Source organism: Sphaerodactylus townsendi, linkage group LG13, assembly GCF_021028975.2.
Source record: "Sphaerodactylus townsendi isolate TG3544 linkage group LG13, MPM_Stown_v2.3, whole genome shotgun sequence".
Classification (NCBI taxonomy): Eukaryota; Metazoa; Chordata; class Lepidosauria; order Squamata; family Sphaerodactylidae; genus Sphaerodactylus; species Sphaerodactylus townsendi.
In genome coordinates, this window is record NC_059437.1 from 33,841,423 (window position 1) to 33,860,650 (window position 19,228).

Genomic DNA, 19,228 nt, shown 5'->3' on the forward strand with positions numbered 1-19,228 from the left:
AAAGTTGCAAAATTCATAGATGAGGTCTCTGCATTAGGAAGACAGCAACTAAGAGCAATTAAAACAGTGTAGAAATTTAAAATAAAGTTAAATGAAAGATTTAGTGAAAATACAGAAACCTTTTGAGGAATACAAAACAAAAACTATGGATAGCACTTTAAATGATTCAGAAAACAAACAGCTAGCAGTTTAGAAAATAATAATGCATATATTGAAAGAAAGACTGTTATATTAAAAATGTGAAAAACAGTTGCAGTCACAAAAATAATGTAAGAAAAAAAACTGACAGCCAATCAGAGATAATTTGCTGCAAGATACAAAACCTTAAAGAGTCACCCATAAAATATTCCCAGGCCACATGCCCTGTCTCTTTCGGTCTCATGTTGCATACACACAGCAAAGTGGGCAGAGTTGCGTATAATTATAGAGCACCATGGTCTGAGCAGACGAGCATTGTTATAGCAGGAACTATATATCTCTTGCTAAGTCCAGACTCCAGAAGTGAGTTTTTAATAAAAAATACATTTTTTTAAACTCACATGTGGATCCTGGACTTCTAACTATTTCCTTTGAGTTGACTGGACAGCATACTTGTGTGAGGCAATTCAAACTGCCCCAAAACTGGATCACTTGGAAATTAATCCAAGAAAGAACATGGGTGAATTTTTTCCTCATTTATTATTAATGAGGCAGATTATTGTTTGTGGCTTAGAAGCCAGTCTGGTGTAGTGGTTAAGAGCAGGTGCACTCTAATTTGAAGAACCGGGTTTGATTCCCCGCTCTGCCACTTGAGCTGTGGAGGCTTTATCTGGTGAAGTAGATTAGCTTGTGCACTCCCAACACATGCCAGCAGGGTGACCTTGGGCTAGTCACAGTTCTTTGGACTCTCTCGGCCCCAATACCTCACAGGGTGTTTGTTGTGAGGGGGGAAGGGAAAGGAGTTTGTAAGCCCCTTTGAGTCTCCTTACAGGAGAAGGGATATAAATCCAACTCTCATTCTTCTTTAAGGCACAAGGATTAATCATTGGAATCCTTGGTTTAAAATCTAACTGCCAAACCCCAAAGATGTGAGTAGTCTGTGTGACAGCTATTCCACTCCAACTGATACGATGAACAGGGTTACCAACTTTGGGTAGGAAAATTCCTGGAAAATTGGGGGAGGGGGGGGCAGCAAGAGTTCAGGAAGCAGTTTAGAAGGGATGCTATGCGATACAGTCCATCACCCGAAACTGTTATTTCCTTCAGGGGAATTGATCTCTGCTGCACGGGAATAAGCCAGAATTCCTGGAGAATCTCAGGTCCCACCTGGAGGTCAGCAGCCTCCATGACACCTTATACCTTCGGCGCAGATAACATCCCAACACTTTCCAATATCCTAACAGGAAAATAACCAGCTGAGCATGGGCTATCCCAGAGACCGACGAGCTTTCAATAAGCTCATTGCAGGCAGGGCTCTGCAAACGGCGCGTGAAATTTTCCCAGCGACGAAGTATCATTTGCCCTCGCAACCGGAGCTCACCGAAAAGTGCCTTCCGCTGGAGACCATCAAGGGAAAGACCATTACGGAGACTCCCGCGTTGAGCCTCCCCTCGCAGACTGGACGAGGTGCCCTAAAAGGGCAGAAGTTATTTCTCCTTCCGCACAGAAAAATCTCGGGATCGTTTCGCTCCCAGGACCCGATCAGCTGAACTTGCATCGCACATCAGATGCCTCACCTCCGGGGCATGCGCACAAGAGAGGAAACGGATCGCCTAGGGGAGCGCATGCGTGGCCGCTCTAGAAGCGAGCGGTTTTGGTCTTGCGCGTGCGCAGATTTTCTCTTCTGTGGGTGTGGCCACCACTATCAGGGCTCCCTTCTGCTAGACCGGCACTCCCCGTCGGCAGAGGAGCGGGGTTCACGGGGCGCATGCGCGGTATTCCCGCTGCTTAGGCCGGGGCCTCTGGCCGTCGCGTGTTGGACCCGGCTCGGCTGCGGTTCCTTTCGCCATGATGATGATGGCGCTGAGTAAAACCTTCGGGCAGAAGCCCGTCAAGTTCCAGCTGGAGGAGGACGGCGAGTTCTTCATGATCGGCTCTGAGGTGAGCGGCTCTCCCGCCCCCGCTGATTGGGTTAGGAGCGGACCGGGGGGATGAGGAGAAGCGGCTCCTCCTTTCTTGGAGAGGAGCCGGTGCGCGCTCGACGGAGCATCTGTCAGTTTGGTTCCGGAGAAGCGCCTCGGAGGAGCTCCGCCTTCACGGGCCCCGCGAAGTCGGGCCGGGGTCCGGCGCTGTGTTTGTGGCAAGGGAAACCCCGCCTGCCAAGCTCCAAAGACTCTCCCTTGTTTGCTTGTGGTATTTGGAGGTAGACTGTTGCTGATTCCGGAGGTTCTGTTTGGGCTCAGTTGATCCCTCCTTGTCTAACACCTTTGACCGCCCTCGAGACTGTTCTTCATAGTTATGAATCCTAAAAAGTCTCCTTGGAGTGGGCCTGTGTAGTTGTTGTCTGAGGCTACAGAAACCCAGTGTGGGGAGAACAAAGGGATTCGCCGCCTGCATTGATGCCTTCGCCTTTGAGGATGATGGACCTTTAAGCCAGCGCTCTAAGAGCCTGGAGAGTTTATGTTGCAAAAAGCATTCACAGGAGCTGAGGAACTTTTTGGAGTCCCAACTGGGAGGGTCTTTGGACACTCAACGAAGTTGGGATGGGAGGTGGTTCACATATGGCGAGGAATGAAATAGTTATACACAGAGATGGTAGAATGGATTTTGCCACTTCGGAATGCAGAGTCAAATGGTGGAATGCTTCCTTATAATATATTGTTGAAGGCTATCACGGCCGGACTCAACTGGTTGTTGTGAGCTTTCCAGGCTGTGTGACCATGGTCTGGTAGATCTTGTTCCTAATGCTTTGCCTGCATCTGTGGCCGGCATCTTCAGAGGTGTATCACGCCTCTGTGATACACCTCTGAAGATTCCAACCACAGATGCAGGCAAGATGTTAGGAACAAGATCTACCAGACCATGGTCACACAGCCCGGAAAGCCCACAACAACCACTTCTTTATACCTTTTTTTAAATGGCTCAACAAGCAGCAAGGAAAAACCTTTATCTTCTGTGTTGCGTTTTGTTTTATGCAGAACTTTAATAGTGCAGGAGAACCCTGAAAATGAAATGCAGCCCCGATGCTCCATTATACCACTTCATTACTGTCCTATAGGTGTGAACTAAGCCTTACTTGCTCTTTTCCAATCGTGAGCTTCTGCAGCTCAGAGCAAGAAAAACTTACTGTGCAGTAAGTGTATGGAGCAGGGAACAAGGTCGTCCCTGCATGGGCAGCCTAACAGGGTCATGGAACCTAATCACGTATTGCTGTACATGCATGGGTTCACTGCCAGCATTGTGACATGCATGCAGGATCAGGGCTAGCAGGAACATTGCCCATTGCTCCTTCTACACATTACCTGTATACATGTACCTTATGCATACGAGAGTGGTATAATATTGAAAGCAGTTTGAAAAGCAGAATATGGTCATGCGCCACCTAATTTACTCACTTGTAAAGCAACCATTATGCCCTTTGCCGGATCTCTGTCTGCCACTCACCTTGTGTTCAAAGGCATTTCCACAGTGGGCAAGTGCTCTGATCTTTGAATGGGTTGAGGTCTCACTTGAATTGAGGGGTTGTATGCAGCAGAGATGGGCACCTCTCGTTGCAGTGGCATTGCTCTTTCCCTTGCAGGTGGGCAACTATCTGCGTATGTTTCGTGGTTCCTTGTACAAGAGGTACCCATCACTCTGGAGGCGACTGGCCACAGTGGAAGAGAGAAAGAAAATTGTTGCTTCTTCTCATGGTAAAGATCGCTAGTAGACTGGTCCTGCATTGAAAACTCACTGTTAACTTGTTCAATCAGTGTGGCTGAGAAGAAGCGTGAAATTATCTCCCTCTAGTCTCTCTTTTCAGCCAGTGTTTGGGAAGCCTGACAGTAAATAAATTTAAATGTGAACAGAAAAGCATAATTGTACCCAGTATCTTTTAAACTGTGCTGTCAGCTGGTATTCAGTAGTGCTCCAAAGAGTCTGCATTGTGCCAGTGCGCTAACACTGCACTGCATTCATACATGTGTGGTGGCCCAATTTAAGTCAGATAGTCACGCTGGTAAATCAGGCTTAAGTGGATATGCAAGAAATGATGAGCTCCTCACTTAAGCAGCTTGAGCGTCGTTGTATTAATATATCTGGCATAAGAGTAAAAACATGGGGGGATTGTAAAGTTGTGTGGAGGATAAGAAATTTTGACTTTTAAGGCTGGCAGATTTTCAAGACAGTAGCAATTATTCAGTTAAAATTCAGGTGTTTTATGTAACAACTGCAACAAATGTCTTCATTTATTTTGACATTTATATCCTGCCCTTATAGCAATCTGCTTCAAACAGATCCATTGAGATTTTTTGCGTACATGTGTGGTTCATGAGAGCCAGCGTGGTGTAGTGGTTAAGAGCAGGTGGACTCTAACCTGGAGAACCAGGTTTGATTCCCCACTCCTCCACTTGAGTGGCGGAGGCTTATCTGGTGAACCAGATGTGTTTCCTCACTCCTACATTCCTGCTGGGTGATCTTGGGCTAATCACAGTTCTTTGAAACTCTCTCAGCCCCATCTATCTCACATGGTGTCTGTTATGGAGAGAGGAACAGAAAGGAGTTTGTAAGCTACCTTGAGTCTCCTTATAAGAGAGAAAAGTGGGGTATGAATCCAAATTCTTCTTCTTCATAATAGCAACAGAATTTTAAAAAATGTCCATTGCATTTTTGCACTGTTCTCAGTAGTTTTTTGGAAACATTAAAATGTGAAACAGAATTATTACAGCCTTGACTTGCTGCAGTTGCCCTCTTGCTATTGAGGTCCTGGTGGAATCTGAGTAGCGTGTTGGTGGTGGAGTAGCATGTTTGAGGGTGTAAGCCCTATTGGTCTCTGAATTTGTTCTTCTTTTCTCTTCTCTTCTCAAAGAATCTCAGCGGAGTCACAGTCCCAGAAGATGTAAGTCAAATACTACATATCATTCTAATATCTCTGTGATCCTTTTTAAACTAATTAATGGGTGGGGGGAGGGAAATCTGTGTCCTCTCAGTTGGAGTCTTCCTTGGTGCTGTTGAAGCCCACGACATCTGTCCTGCAGACTATGAATAGTATCTTTGCCTTTTGACTATCTTACATACTTAACTTCTGTTTCGCCATTGCTATGGGATATTGGGCACTGATGTTGGTCATTCAGGTCCAGATGTTAGCTACCAATTGTGGTCCTTGGTAACTTTGCTTTCTTCTTAAGGCTTGTTGCAGAAGTATATGGATATTCATTAAGACTGAATTAATGAATTTTAATTTAATTAAGCACTGAGAAGTTTATAGTTTGTTACTGAGAAGGGACCACAGAATGAGTGATTGATAAAGGACTAGCAAAATGCTCTTGGGGCTTTCCCAGTGGAATCAGAAGAAATTTTTGAGAGTATCAGGAAGAGGTTCAGTAGTCTGCATGCAGTTTGCATATGTTGTAAGCCCTGCAGGTGATTTACATTCCTTGGGTATTTACATTCCTTCCAATCCAGGTTGCTCCATTAACTTGGTGACTTGGTTTTTAATTCATCTGTCAGCTATACAAAGGAAGCTGCCATGGCAGGGCCTCTGGAAGTTGACACTCTAGAGATCCACACATCTCCTTTCTTTTTCAATTCTAGATCATGGTTATACAACGCTAGCCACAAGTGTGACGCTTTTGAAAGCTTCTGAGGTCGAAGAGATCTTGGATGGAAATGATGAGAAATACAAGGCAGTATCAATCAGCACTGAACCTCCCACCTACCTCAGGTAACAAACGGGTGATGCTATCTAGGAAAACCCAGAACATGGGAGTTTGCATCAATTATTATAGATTCCATTTGGGAGTCTTGTTGACAAGGTAAAAGGATCGTGGTTCCAGGGGCTTATCTTAAGTTGTCAATATTTTCTTTGGCTGACAGGAACTGTAGCTAAACTTCTCAGGTCACTACATTTTGTGTTGCAAATGCGTTACACTAGTTTTGAGAGAACTGCATATTCAGACAAGCGCAAGGTTTTTTGCACTTTCATAACAATCAGATATAAAAACTGTGATGCTTGTTTTCCGTTCAGCAAGTGATCTCCTCTTTTAGAGAACAGAAGGCAAAAAGGAACAGCCAGTGGGTTCCAACCCTCCCCAACAGCTCCCACCATCTTGACGCTGTACCATGCTCGACCACTATTAACAGAAATCGTATGGGTAGGGACAAGAAGAGGACGTTTCCACTCTGGTGAGTCTGGGTTGCTAGCTTTTGAAGACTGCTGGTCTTTTATTAGAGACGAGTTAGCATCCAGTGACTGGATCTGGGAAGCCTGAGTTCTGATTTGAGTTGAGAGGTGTAAGATATGCCATGTAATTAGCAGACAGAGGTATCTGGCCCCAGGGCTTAGTAAAATCACTAGGCCGAGAGAGATGCCTATTCCAAATGCCTTCATGATCCAGGGAGGATGACAAGTGTTTAGTTTTAAAAACTTGATGGGGCTTGGGGCAGAAATTTTGTTTTAACATGAGAGTCTCCACACGTACACCATCTCTGATAGCTATCTTTCAAGGGTGAGGAGGAGGCACTCCAAAACACCCTTGTCTTCATTACACAGCAATTGGGGCCGAGCTCTTGTTCAAATGAAGACCTTTCATCTCCACTTCCCTTTCCTTCAGGCCACGTTCATTTTACTGCTACATTTCTGTATTTCAGCTTTGATGACCATGACCCAGCTGTGATTCATGAGAACGCCTCTCAGCCAGAGGTGCTTGTTCCAATTCGACTGGACATGGAGATAGATGGGCAGAAACTGAGGGATGCTTTTACATGGAACATGAATGGTGTGTAAGAGGCAGAAGAGTGCATGGGGGTGGAGCAGGATTATTGATTCCTCCTCTTATCCTGCAGTGTAAATTGAAAGCCATTGTCAGAATGGTAAATTTTCTCAAAATATTCTATCTTGATTATTCTGCTTAATTTTTGAAAAGGTGTTTCTCATTAGTGAGGAGAGACAGTCAGGAATGAGTGAATTCCTGTGTTGAAAGGTGTGCGGGGAGGCCATCATTCCAGCATGTTAGCATAAGAGCATAGCTGCTGTGACCCTGGAAGCTGCACAGTTCATGAAACTTTCTTTTATTTTTAGCTAGATACCGTCTAAGGATTTTTTGATTAATAATAAAAACACAGACTTCTTTACCTCCATCAGAGAAACTGATGACCCCAGAAATGTTTTCGGAGATTCTGTGTGATGACCTGGATTTGAACCCCCTCACTTTTGTCCCAGCTATTGCATCAGCAATCCGACAACAGATTGAATCATACCCTACAGACAGTATCCTGGAGGACCAGTCAGATCAGCGTGTCATTATTAAGGTAAAGAGAGGTGGCAAACAAATGCAGGGGTTCTCTCTGCAGCTGTCTGGTGAAGGGGATGCTGTTTTACAGGGAAGTACAGAGTGCCATTGTTGCCAGAGCAGCTGCTGACAGTGGATGCCTTTACAGTAAGCACATCTAATTGTGCTGCTGTTGCAGCTGATCCTCTGCAGGATGGCCCATACAATTCTGTGAATGAAAGCATAGGAGTGATGGGTGGCTTCACGTGGCTGCTGATAAACCTTTGTTAATAGAGGATGACTGAAGCTGGCATTTTAGATGAGGCAACCTCTGCAATGTTCTGATTAGTTCTCTGAGAAGCTCTTTTATTCCCCATTATATTCACGATGTAGAGAGTCAAGGCTACCTTCTTTCCCAGAAAATGTCAGTTTTCACACTTCAGAGAGTAGAAAATAAGCACAGCTTCTTGTGTCTGTTTTAACCTAGGCTTGTTGAAAATGTTTTGTGTTTAATACTTGAGGAGCAGTCTTGGTCGGTTTCCAGAGGGAAAGGGATAGTCTCAGTTGTAGCTTTTGGAAGGGACCATGGCTCAGTGGGAGAGCATCTGTTTGGCATGCCGAAGGTCTCAGGTTCAATCCCCAGTTTAAAAGATCAGGTAGGCGGTGGTGGGAAAGACCAGCCCTTTGACCCTGGAAAGCCAGTGCTGGTGGGAGTAGACATTATTGACCTTCCACGGCCAGTGGTGTGACTCAGTCTAAGGCAGCTCATGTGTACCTTAAACTAGTCAGTAGTAAGATGTGGCAGAGTATGGAAGAGAATGAGAAATCAATGTCATTTTTCCTAAACCTGCACAAGAGGAATGGGAGTAAAGGGATTATTGGGCTAAGGTCACTTGAAACGCCAGCAACATGATGCTAGTTCTGTGGTATTTTCATCTAGCTCAACATACACGTGGGAAACATCTCCCTAGTGGACCAATTTGAATGGGATATGTCAGAGAAAGAGAATTCCCCTGAGAAGTTTGCACTGAAGCTGTGCTCAGAGCTTGGGTTGGGTGGTGAATTCGTCACCACTATTGCTTACAGCATCCGGGGGCAGCTGAGCTGGCATCAGAAGACCTACGCATTCAGGTAAGGGGCACAGCTTGTTTCTCAGCAGGGTCCCACAAGGGGGTCCAAGGCTGCTTGTTTGGAGTATAGACTTTGTGAGACTCTAGCTGTAGAGGCTCAGCTTCACAGCTGGGAACCTGAGTGTTTTCCAGGTTATGAAGCCTGTTTACTTTGTTTATACATCAAAGTTCAGATCCTGCTGAAAGTTCTCTTGTTGGTAGGTCTGTGTTGAAATTTTTAAAACCCTGTGAAACCTGCACTCTAGACTTCAGCTACATTTCTTCCCATCCACCCACCTTTTTTTTTTTTTGCCCCATATCTTGGTCTTTTAGTGAGAACCCTCTTCCAACAGTGGAGATTGCCATTCGTAACACTGGAGATGCTGACCAATGGTGCCCACTACTTGAAACCCTGACAGATGCAGAGATGGAGAAGAAAATCCGTGACCAGGACAGAAACACAAGGTGCTGTTACCTGTTTGTGTGGATTTCATTGTGACTAGTTGCTAAAACACAACTGAAAACTTTTTGATGTTTTCCTAGCGTCCCATTTGTTAGCAGGATTTCAAAGCTGCTCACGATGGGGGTGGGGGGTGGAGGGGCATATTCCTGTTGTGGCCCAAGATCTTAACACTGATAGGAGCATTGTTGCACATTTGGAGGCATTTTCTTTTTACAAATCTCTCACCCTACTGGTGCTCCATTGACATTTAGTTATTCAGGAGCTGTTTTGAATTGGGGCTGTCAGGATTTAGACATCGTTCTGGAAATATTATTTTTGTTCATCTGAATTCATATCAAAAGGGCACCAGCATTCTGCCAGATAGTGTATTAAAACAGAGCTATGCAGTGTGCTTGAAATCAAATAACATGCTTCAGACCTTACTGACCAAGCTATCATTAAACAACACATAATTTGATGGAGAAACAGTCCTGCCTTTATGACAAAAATCATAGGACCAGTCGTTTTGCCACACTTCAGCTGTTTTTAATCCTTAGAATGTACACACAATATGGGAAATTTGGTCTGATCTTGTTTCAGAAGGGGTTTTTCCTGATAAAACAATCCTTGCAAGAGGTTGGCTGTCAGAATTTTAAAATTTCAGAACAGTTGGCCTCTTACAGAAGGTGGCACACCACTCTTGCCCAGCTTGCAGAAGTCTAGTACAAGAAGATCTGGATGCTCGGAGACTTAACATATGTAGTGAAGAAATTATAGCTAGTTCCTTAACATTGTTAACATTATTTAGCAATGGCAACTTCATATGGCCAGAAATTGCATTTTTGGGTTGTTGAAGGAGGCTTGCTAACGTCACTGGGTGTTCTGACACTGGGAAGTGTTAGCATTGGGAGCACCTTTGGTATTCATGCGCCTTTGTATACTGTTTTCCTATAACTTCCCTTCCTTCTCTTTCCATATCCCTTCCTAGTTCTGTAGTCCGTAAGCTGCTCTCATGCCTGTCTCTCATCTCCCTTGCAGACGTATGAGGCGTTTGGCCAACACTGCTCCTGCCTGGTAACTGCCCTGAAGTGACAAGAGTTCAACCTCCAGGCTGCTTCCCTGAAGGATAGAGCCTTTGAGCTCTGTCTTGCTGTAATTGTCCACCCTAGGACTGACAGCACAGGCATTCTGCCAGCCCAGCAGGTGAGAAGACTGGGGGCTTCATGGCTATGTGTTGAGCAAGGGGTCCAAGTACAGACCTGAGGTGGCTGTCTGAGCCACCTCTTTCTTCCCTCCCTCACCTAGTTTGGAAAACTTTTTAAATAAAAGAAGTGAGTAATATTTGGATTTCAGTTAAGTATCTCCAGTGTATGCTTCTCTTTTCCTGCTAATATCTTTTCCTGGCTGCAATACAGCATAGCTGTGGTTTGTCCTTTCGGTGTGCAGGTACCCCAGCCTTCCTTGCAGGGAGGGATATACTGAGAACACCTTTGCCAGCTCTGTGACATCTGGGATGAACTATATTTTCCCACCCTGCTACAGCTATTTAGACCTGGATGTAGACTTAAGGCAAAGACCTTTTTGTCATGAGTTGGAAGGTATTTGGCCCCTTGTCTCTTGACCTATGGCCCAGAGTCCCCAATATGGAGAAAAGTAGAATAGAAATGTTTAAGCAAATCATTTGGATGGGATGACAGGGCTAATAATGGATGCTTTTCCTAACAAGGAAGCAGTTTATTTTATTCGATTTTTATCTCGCCCCCTCCCAACCAAGGGCGGCCACATTCAGTTTATTAAAACAGTCCAAAATTCATATATATTAAAATCACAATAAAACAATATCTTCAGGCATTTTAATCCTCTTATTTACCACTAACCAAGGAAGGCAGGGCCTAATAAAATATCAACCCAAATCTGATCAGTATAAACAATATAATAAGGATGGAACAGAAATAAGAATAGGAATAGTGTTGTATCTTCCAATACAGTAAAAGCTCAAATTAAGCTTATTTTACAGTGGAGCTTTTGAGGTGAATCCCTCTAAGAGCTGGCTGATAAACACAGCAAAATTCAGACTGTTAGTCTGACTCTTTGCCAGTTAGAGGAATGAATTCAGTGGAGGTTTCTATTTCTGATGAATTTATATTTTTCAAGCAACAACAGGGATGGTCTGTGTCAGAATCTTCTATACTCCCGGCTGGCAGGGATTTCTATTGTTTAACACACATTTACATCCATACCGTTTTCCCCAATTGTTCAACCAGAGTCACAAGTCTGTGGAAGCAGCCTGTTTGAACATGGGAAACAGCTCAGCCCTGCTTCTGTTTATAACATTTTTATGCCACCTTTCTACCCAATGAGGATCAACAAGGCAGTGAACATAAAAACATTTAAACAATTAAAACACAGTTAAAATATGAATTCAGTTAATCACATAAACTGCCCTACGAGTGCCAAACACCATTATTTGGAAGGTAAACCAGATATAATGAAAAAGACTTATCCTACTGGCATAAGATACTAATAGATGAATGTCCTTGGGGAGGGAGCTCCAAAGTTGACAAGAAAATGCCCCTTCTTAGGTTGCCACCTGTCTTCCTCAGATGGAGAGAACTCAAATGGGGTGTACAAGGATGATGAGAATGGTGGGTAGGTTTGTATGGGAGAAGGGAGTCATTGTGGTATGCTGGTCCCAGGTCATACAGGGCTTTGAAGGTTAAGACTAGCACCTTGAATTGAGCCCAGAAGCAAATTAGAAGCCAGTGCAGGTAGAACAAGTGATATAGTCCTATAACCAACTCAGGTCAACATTCTGGCCACAGCATTGTGCACCAAATGTAGCTTCCAGACATTCTGCAGGGCAGTCCATGTAGAGCTCATTGCAGTGATCTAATTAGGTCTTGGGCAGATACTATAGTGGCAAGACCTTTGCTGCTCAGAAGGACCACAGCTGGCTCAGTAACCAAAGCTGCTGAAAGGCACCCCTAGCCACCACTGCCACTTGCTTATCCAGCAGAAGGGTCCAGGAGCCACCCCTGAGCTACAAACCCTGCTCCTTTAGGGGCAGTGCAACCCCATCTTGAACAGAAGAGAACACATTTCTTCAGTCAGCCCTTCCCTCCACAAATAGCACCTACCCCTGTTTCGTTGAGATGTAAGTTTCAGTTTGTTAGCCCTCATCCACTCCAAAATTGCCTACAGGTACTTGCTCACAGTTTCCACAGCCTCTGTGGGATCTGTTGGTAGTACAAGATAGGGCTGAGTGTCAACTGCATATTGGTGGCATCTCTGCCCAGACCCCTGGCCAGCCATTAGGTAACTTAAGCATTTTGCCGGCTCTATTTCCACTGTAAGTTGACAGGGTTGTTGTGGTGGTGGTGGTTGGTTTTTTTGTTTTTTGTTTTTTTTTGGGGGGGGGGGCAGGTAACAAGTGTGAGATAAGGGTTAGGATAGGAGACCCAGTTTAAAATTCATATTCTGCTGAGCTACCTAGGGCAAGTAATTCTCTCCTTGCATGATCTCTCCTGCAAAGAGTTGAAGGTTAAGCTGTGTGTATTGTGTCCCAAACATAGGCCTTCCTTGTGGCACAATACATGATCAAGAATAAATACAACTTAAGCATGCCTACATAATTCTGGTTATATTTATTGGGTCTGTAAACAGTTTAGATCATTGTGGAAGAAAGGAGATGCGGAAAAATTTCTTTGTACCAGATGTCTTCTGACATACTTTGCACCCACTTCATTTCAAACTTAGATCATATAGCAAGGAAATAGAGATCTTCCCTCTTCCTCAGCATCTGATGGCTAGAGTGAAGGCTACAAAGGCTGTTACATTAGCTCCTACTAAATTTCATGGGTACAGGTCACAAAGAAAAGCATAAATGTAATGGAAATCCACAGGCAATATTCCTTCCCCCCTCCCCCTGCCTCAATCAATTTAATTTCAAATTGTTTCTACCTGTCTTGATGCCTGTGGCTATCTTCTGCTCCTTATCTGTAAGTTAGGAAAGGTAAAGGTAATCCCTAATGAAAGCACCAGATCATTATTAACTCATTGGTTGATGCTACATCATAACATTTACTAAGCAGACTAAGTTTATGGGGTTGTTTGCCATTGCCTTCTGCAACTGTCTACACTTTACCTCCAGCAAGGTGGGGAATGAGTGGCTAATTAACCAGACCAGGAGGTTAAACCTGCTGTAGTCCTGAATATAAAACAAACTTGCTACCCATTTTAAAAAAAAGAGTTTGGGGGTGGGCAAAGGATGCAAGGAAACGGGGAGCAGGCCTGGGCTGATGATTTCAGTAGTTCCTGCCTGTGCAAAAATTCTTAGCCACCTAAAAGGCCAGAAAGCTAGAGAAAAAGAAAACTAACCCAAAATCTGTGGCCTACCCTCATTCCATGCATCTTGGCATAGAGAAAACACAGTGACAACTGAAAAGGCAGCAGCTCTCTTTACAATGTTTTAAAAGCCACTGTTTAAGGGTGGAATTTCTTGTTTAATACGGAAGTTGAGGATGAAACCACTTGGTTTCAGATGCTCAGTCTGTAGTCTTCAGCCTGGAACTTCCAGGGACTTCAGCAAATGCATCTTCCAGACCTTTGCAACATTCAACACTTCTATGGAGTTCTCCTTCCATCTCCTGAGCTGCAATATAGCTTACCCATTGAAGGGAGGAGAGTGGCACGAGAATACAAACCAGCACTGCTGTGATGGCAATTTGTATCTGGGTCCAGCACCATATAAGGCAGGGGAGATTACTGTGCCTTAATTGCTACTGTACCTAGGGTTAATTTTGGTCTTGACCAGGTGCATGATCCTCCTCCAGGTGAGGGTTATAGTTCGGATTCTCTTCAGGAAGGGGATTGTAGTTGGGATCCTCCTCTGGAGGGTCGAACACAAGTTTCCTGTGACAGAATGAAACATTGAAAACCAGGGTGGGTATTTCCCCCACTCACCTTCTGCCACCAAGTATGTGTTCAACAGAGAACCAGCAGACCTTTGATGAATTTCCAAAGAGTTGTTTGCTTCATCCACACACATATAGTATGCATTCAAAGTGTAATCTGTGAATCAGCTCTGATTTTCTGCCCTCCTCAAGTATTATACCATTCCTTAAATATTACACCCTGTTCATTTTCCTCTCCTGACATTTTCCTCTCCTGACACTTCAACCCCAGTTTCTTGCCCCATGAATGAATGCACGCCAAGGAAAGAAGTCAAAGCCATAGTACTGACTTCTTCGGAACTTGCTTGTTCCACAAGGGCAGTCATTTATCCAGGTTGCCTACAGCCTGAGTGTTAATCCTCAGGGCGATTTAAATGAAGCCATTGCTCTGGACTGAACAGAGACTTACAGGAATCCTGGGGTAAGTAGCAATTTCTTCCCTCCAGGCTGGTTGGGGAAGACATCCTCAAGGAAGTAATAGACATGGCCCACAGCAATTCCTGTTAAAAAAAACAAGAGAGTGGTATGGATTCCCCTTCCTATCCAAAGCAGCTTTACTAAATGAGCCAGTTTAACTAGAAACAATATTGTAATGCATCTATTCTGTCCCCTATAGGGGTCCAAACCACACACCCCAATTCTTATTTGACATGCTGCTGATTGCAAAGGTGGGGAGTTCCTTTACCACTACCCCTTTTGTTCTCTTACTGAACATCCAGCCTGAGAAACACTTCCAAATAGTTCAATTATGGTACTTTTTTGTTTAAACCAATATGGCTATTTAACATCTCTAGTTTTTGTAGCATTGCTTAGCTGAGCTGTTCTGCCCAAGAATAAGAGTCTGGCCATGCCACAGTTTGTTCTTCCTCCTCCCAGATGTGCAGATTCAAAGCTCAATGCTTGCTCAGTAATTCTTCCTCACATATCTGTGTTGAAATGGGTAGGTAAATGTGTCTATCCACAAACATTTTGAATTTCTGTGCCAGAGGAATGATTTTGAAGCAAGGACCCTCTTACCTAGGAGGTCAATGAGGATGGAGTTGCCCAGCAGTAGTGAGAAGCCCATCAAGACCCATGGCAGGAAAGGGGCCTGGAAGTTGAGCAGACCAAAGAAGTTCATGCGGATGTAAGGGTTCCTCCGGCTCCACACATACACCAGCATGATGGTGAATGCCTGGCCAAGGAAGAAGAGGCCGGCAAAGAGGCCAAAAAGCTGCAAGCTGATGAGTGAAGGGAAAATCAGGACATATATTGCCTTAGGGAACATCACCATGATTTTGCTACCAAGGAAAGAGTGGAATTAACTGGTGGCTTCAAAGGGAAGCCACTAATGGTTAAAACAGTGCAGTATGGTTTTTTGGCCCTATTTGAATACACTTCTGCTGGATGAACCTGTTGAGACTTTATTTCAGAAAGTGATCAGAGCCAAGTCTGCTGGGGAAAGAAACCAGGTTGAATTCTAAGTCTGGGGAAACCTTGGTTAGAGCAGGTGTCTAGTGTTGTTACTTTAAAAACTATTTTCACTTTAGATAAAATGTTTATTTTTACCCTGCTCTCTCGCCATAGTGAGCTCAAAGTGGCTTCCAACATAGAATACAATTACAATTTACAAATACAATAAAATTATGACATACAATATCATTTAAAGTTTTAAGTACTATGGCACTCAACCAAGGGGGTGGGGGGAGGGTAGCTTTGAGATAGTTTCTCAGCCCCCTGGCTAACATATAACCCCAGACACAGTAACCAGAAATGGAGAAGACCTGGAGGGGGCAAGGAAGAGTGGAAGCCAGTCAGATGGACACAACTACATTGCTGCCCTCAGCTAAAGGACTGGCAGAATAGGTGCATCTTGCAGGTCCTGCAGAACTGAGATTCTGTGTCTTCTACAGACTATTCCTTGCCAACAAGGAAAGAATGATGCCAACAGAGGGCTGTCACTTTCATCTCAAAAATTGTAGTCAATCTACCAAAACATGTTTAACCATATCAAATGATGCTGAAAGATTAACAGTACTTGATTGCCATCATTCAACTGTCACCTGAGGTCATCGACCAAGACCAATAATGCTCTTTCAGCCTTGAATTCCAGCCTGATGCTGCATGAAAATCAATTGCTGTCAGAGAAATGAGTAACAACTATCATATTTTAAAGTTTGGTCAGTTCGACAAGCTCCAAGCCTACTGTCTTCTATACTCTATTCCACATAAAGATGATAGTGTGTTGTATATTCCTCCACCATAGAACAAAGCATGCCTGAATCCTAGTGCCGGCCTAGTTCTGCTTCCCACACCTGTTTGAAAGTAAAAATAAATTTTGTCATAAATGCCCTTGTATCAAAGTGTCTTGTTCAATAATGCACAAAATAATGGTTTTGACAAACTCCTTAACAAAAATAATTAAATGAATAATAATTCTCATATTCGTTCAGCACTATATCCTAATGTGGAAGCATACAACTTTCTCAACCGCTGCACCTCAACTGACCGAACTATCATCTTTCTGTGGAACAGAGAATAGTATCAAATTGCTTTCCAGCTGATGAGAAATTTCATCTCTGCAATAGCTTCCAGCTGCGACCCCCTATTATGCTAAGAGTGTTGGAGAATGCTTCAGGAGAAGCCTTCTTGCCAACCATGAAATGGGTGCAGACAGGTTTTGTTGAGAGCAACACTACCCTTCTCCAAGAGAAGCATGCATAATATCTCATCCAGAAAAGATACTGTCATGAGAAATCCTCCAAAAAGGAACATGAAGATGAAGTCTGCTGTCCTTCCACGGAAAGAGCCTTCTTCCAGCATGCGGCAGTATCTGTAGCTGAGCAGGCAGCAAGGGAGGAGGAGGCTGCAGTAAAGGAAGCTAAAAGGACTTAGTGGACAACATAGCAAAATGAACACAATGAAGTTTACTGCAGGAAACAGCCTGATGAGTGTCTGACCCAACCCCATGCAGTAAAAGCTTGCCTTGAGAGTGGAGCACTGCCCAGCACAGCTGTGAAGATATAGAAGGGCTGCAAGGCGAAGCTTCTGGTCAGTGGCTGACGTGTTCCACCAGGTGGGAGTGGCAAGAAAAACAGCTCCGGATTTTTTCAAAAGGTCCTATGTCTACAATTAGGAACTGAGAATAGGTTTCAACATAGAGGAAGGAAGCAAAGCTGTCTCTATTCTGTTCTCCAATAAACTGCCACATTCTTCCAATCTCTCTGCAGCAAATGGTACTTAATCACAAGTTTCATGACTTTCCTAAGGAAAATTCCTTTGGCACCTTAAACACTAGAACCCTTACTGGGGCTTAAACTGAAGCCTAGCTGCATGACTGTGTCAGCCTTTCCGAGGGTTTGCTTCAATAGACTAAAAGACTGATGCAGTTATTGTAGCTGCTGGCTCTCCAGTCCAGCATCTTGATCTTGTAAATATGCAAGGTCGTCTGAGCCCTCACCTGTAGAGGGGGAAATATCAGAACTGACCCCAGGCTGACTGAATGGATCAGGAAGCAAATCCTTGGGGAACAGGGGAAATGAGAGCAGGCAAATGCAAAGGATACAGGAATATCATGTTGAAGAAGAAGCTGAATCCCAAGGGCCCGAAGAACAGGAAGTTAGTGAGGAGTCGCCAGACCTGCAAAGAACCAAGAAGCCATGGGCAGCAGCCTCTGCAATCCCCTCTGGAGTTCATTTGGCCCCTGAGTGTGTTACTGTGGGTGTGTCAAGTCACTTCCCACTAATGGTGGCCATTTCATCAACCTGCTCCCTCAAGTTTTGCAAACTGAGGGCCGTGCTTTCCTCTACTGTCAACTCATCTCTTTCCCTCCTGCCTGGGTGGGAAAGAGAAGTGGCAAAAGTCTCACCTGCAGCTTTCTGAAAATGAGATCCGGGTTGAAGTACAGCTGGAAAGGCGTGAGGAGATCCAGTTGCTGCAGGCAACGAGAAACGGAGAGGAGCATTTAGACAGCCACTGGCCCGGGTAACCGCTGCCCCCTTTGCGCCTACACTCCTGGCCATGGCTACCTGTCCTGCCAGGTAGAGCTCGAGTCTGGCCCAGCGGAGAAAAGGGGACCGCGACAGCGGCGGTCTGACGACCCCCCTCTCCCCAGGCAACAAAAATCCTTCATAGGGAACAGTGACGGCTAAAGCCCCACCGCCTCACCCGCTGCAGGGTAAAAAAGAGGGCTTCCCCACCCCCCTTTTCCATCAACCCCCGTTACCACGGCAGCGGTGGTGATGACGCAGGCGGTGGTGTAGGCACGCGTCACGGCGGGGATCCCCAAATACTCTGCAGTGAAACCCTGATAGGCCATCGCGGGGGTATTTCGTAGCAAGCAAGCAAAGGCTGCGGCCCCTTTAAGAGCGCCCCGCGATTCTCTACCTCCCCCCCTCCCCAGTTTCAGGCCAATCACAAAGCGAGGAGCAACATCCACGGGAAAGCCCGGCCAAGGAGCGCGGAGCCCCGTGGACTCTCTCAATCCTCGCCTCGGCTCCCCCGCCCCCGGCAAAAGCCTTCGTAGAGAACGGCTCGAGCCATTGGACTAATACTTGACAACGGGGCGGACGAAGGACAGGAGCGACAGGCGTTCCGGCCAATAAAAACTAGCGAATCCCGCGCGTGGTTCATGTTGTGTCGGGAAAAGAAAGGGCCACGTGTGCGCTGACCACGGGCGAGTAGCCAATAAACGGGAAGGGCGGAGATCGCAAAGGGCTATTCATGGAAAAGGTGGAGCAGGTGCTGCGGAAGGAACCCTTATCATACTGAAGCCATTTTTCTATTCAGAGAGAACTCAGAACATACTTGACCAAAGCCACTCCAACTGGAATGACCCTGGAAGAAGTGGACACTTGAGCACCCTGAGATGATTTGGGGGAGGATTGTTTTCTAATGCCAGTTGTCTGTCCTGATAAGCATCAAGAAGTGTCTTTTATCCCACTGTAGTTTACATGTGTAATCCTTGAATAGGCAAGGGAATTGTCTCTTTAGTAAAGAGTTTGGGAGCAGTTCACTCTAAAATCTACTCTACTGTCCATTGAAATCTCATTCTAAGAGCCTTCAGGGCTAGGACGCTTGGACTTTGCTGATGCAAGGAAAAGGATTTGAAAGACTGACATTTTCCTGTTGGCGTGTTGTACCCATAGAATGTGTGCATCTTGGCTGCATGTCAGTAATTAATTACATTTGAATGTCCTGGACTCTTAATAAAAAATTTAAAATGCTAAGCTAACTTATATCAAGTAACTGTTGTCCCACTTTGCTCAGTATTGACTGCAGAGTGGATCTCCAAGTTCCCTTGCAAAAAAAAGAAAAGTATTTTCCAACACTAGCTGAGGATTTGCCCCGTTCAACTGGATG

At 44.8% G+C, this 19,228-nt stretch overlaps 3 protein-coding genes and 1 long non-coding RNA gene across 4 annotated transcripts in view; 2 read left to right on the forward strand and 2 right to left on the reverse strand.

Annotated features, from left to right (window-relative positions):
* Positions 1-1,745, reverse strand: part of RBM41 (RNA binding motif protein 41) — a 40,376-nt gene extending 38,631 nt beyond the window's left edge. Inside the window, exon 1 of the mRNA XM_048514845.1 lies at positions 1,520-1,745. The gene's annotated coding sequence lies outside the window, so the exon portion shown is untranslated. The remainder of the gene's footprint in view (positions 1-1,519) is intronic.
* Positions 1,062-15,765, forward strand: LOC125443013. The gene is made up of 3 exons (XR_007246060.1): positions 1,062-1,071; positions 15,564-15,577; positions 15,678-15,765. It is a non-coding gene; the product is annotated as an uncharacterized LOC125443013 (long non-coding RNA).
* On the forward strand, positions 1,844-10,288 carry SMARCB1 (SWI/SNF related, matrix associated, actin dependent regulator of chromatin, subfamily b, member 1). Its single transcript, XM_048514844.1, has 10 exons — positions 1,844-2,079; positions 3,719-3,830; positions 4,985-5,014; positions 5,710-5,839; positions 6,163-6,300; positions 6,766-6,893; positions 7,259-7,425; positions 8,326-8,516; positions 8,828-8,959; positions 9,975-10,288. Exons 1-10 carry the CDS (start codon positions 1,987-1,989, stop codon positions 10,012-10,014), a joined length of 1,161 nt encoding a protein of 386 aa, XP_048370801.1. The 5' UTR covers positions 1,844-1,986; the 3' UTR covers positions 10,015-10,288.
* On the reverse strand, positions 12,564-18,360 carry DERL3 (derlin 3). Its single transcript, XM_048514847.1, has 7 exons — positions 18,093-18,360; positions 17,736-17,801; positions 17,433-17,506; positions 16,613-16,706; positions 14,906-15,101; positions 14,298-14,388; positions 12,564-13,847 (listed from the first exon to the last, which is right to left on the reverse strand). Exons 1-7 carry the CDS (start codon positions 18,183-18,185, stop codon positions 13,730-13,732), a joined length of 732 nt encoding a protein of 243 aa, XP_048370804.1. The 5' UTR covers positions 18,186-18,360; the 3' UTR covers positions 12,564-13,729.
* Between the last annotated feature and the right edge of the window lie 868 nt (positions 18,361-19,228).

Bases quoted from the DNA above. Each gene is read 5' to 3' on its own strand.
- SMARCB1 (XM_048514844.1), top strand. From the start codon at position 1,987: ATGATGATGATGGCGCTGAGTAAAACCTTCGGGCAGAAGCCCGTCAAG. The intron at 5,015-5,709 runs GTAAGTCAAATA...TTTCAATTCTAG, and splicing joins GAGTCACAGTCCCAGAAGAT to ATCATGGTTATACAACGCTA. The intron at 6,894-7,258 runs GTGTGTAAGAGG...TACCTCCATCAG, and splicing joins TTTTACATGGAACATGAATG to AGAAACTGATGACCCCAGAA.
- DERL3 (XM_048514847.1), bottom strand. From the start codon at position 18,185: ATGGCCTATCAGGGTTTCACTGCAGAGTATTTGGGGATCCCCGCCGTG. The intron at 15,102-16,612 runs GTATCTTTTCTG...ATCAGCTTGCAG, and splicing joins TTGGAGGATTTCTCATGACA to CTTTTTGGCCTCTTTGCCGG. The intron at 14,389-14,905 runs GTAAGAGGGTCC...TTTTTTTAACAG, and splicing joins CATCCTCATTGACCTCCTAG to GAATTGCTGTGGGCCATGTC.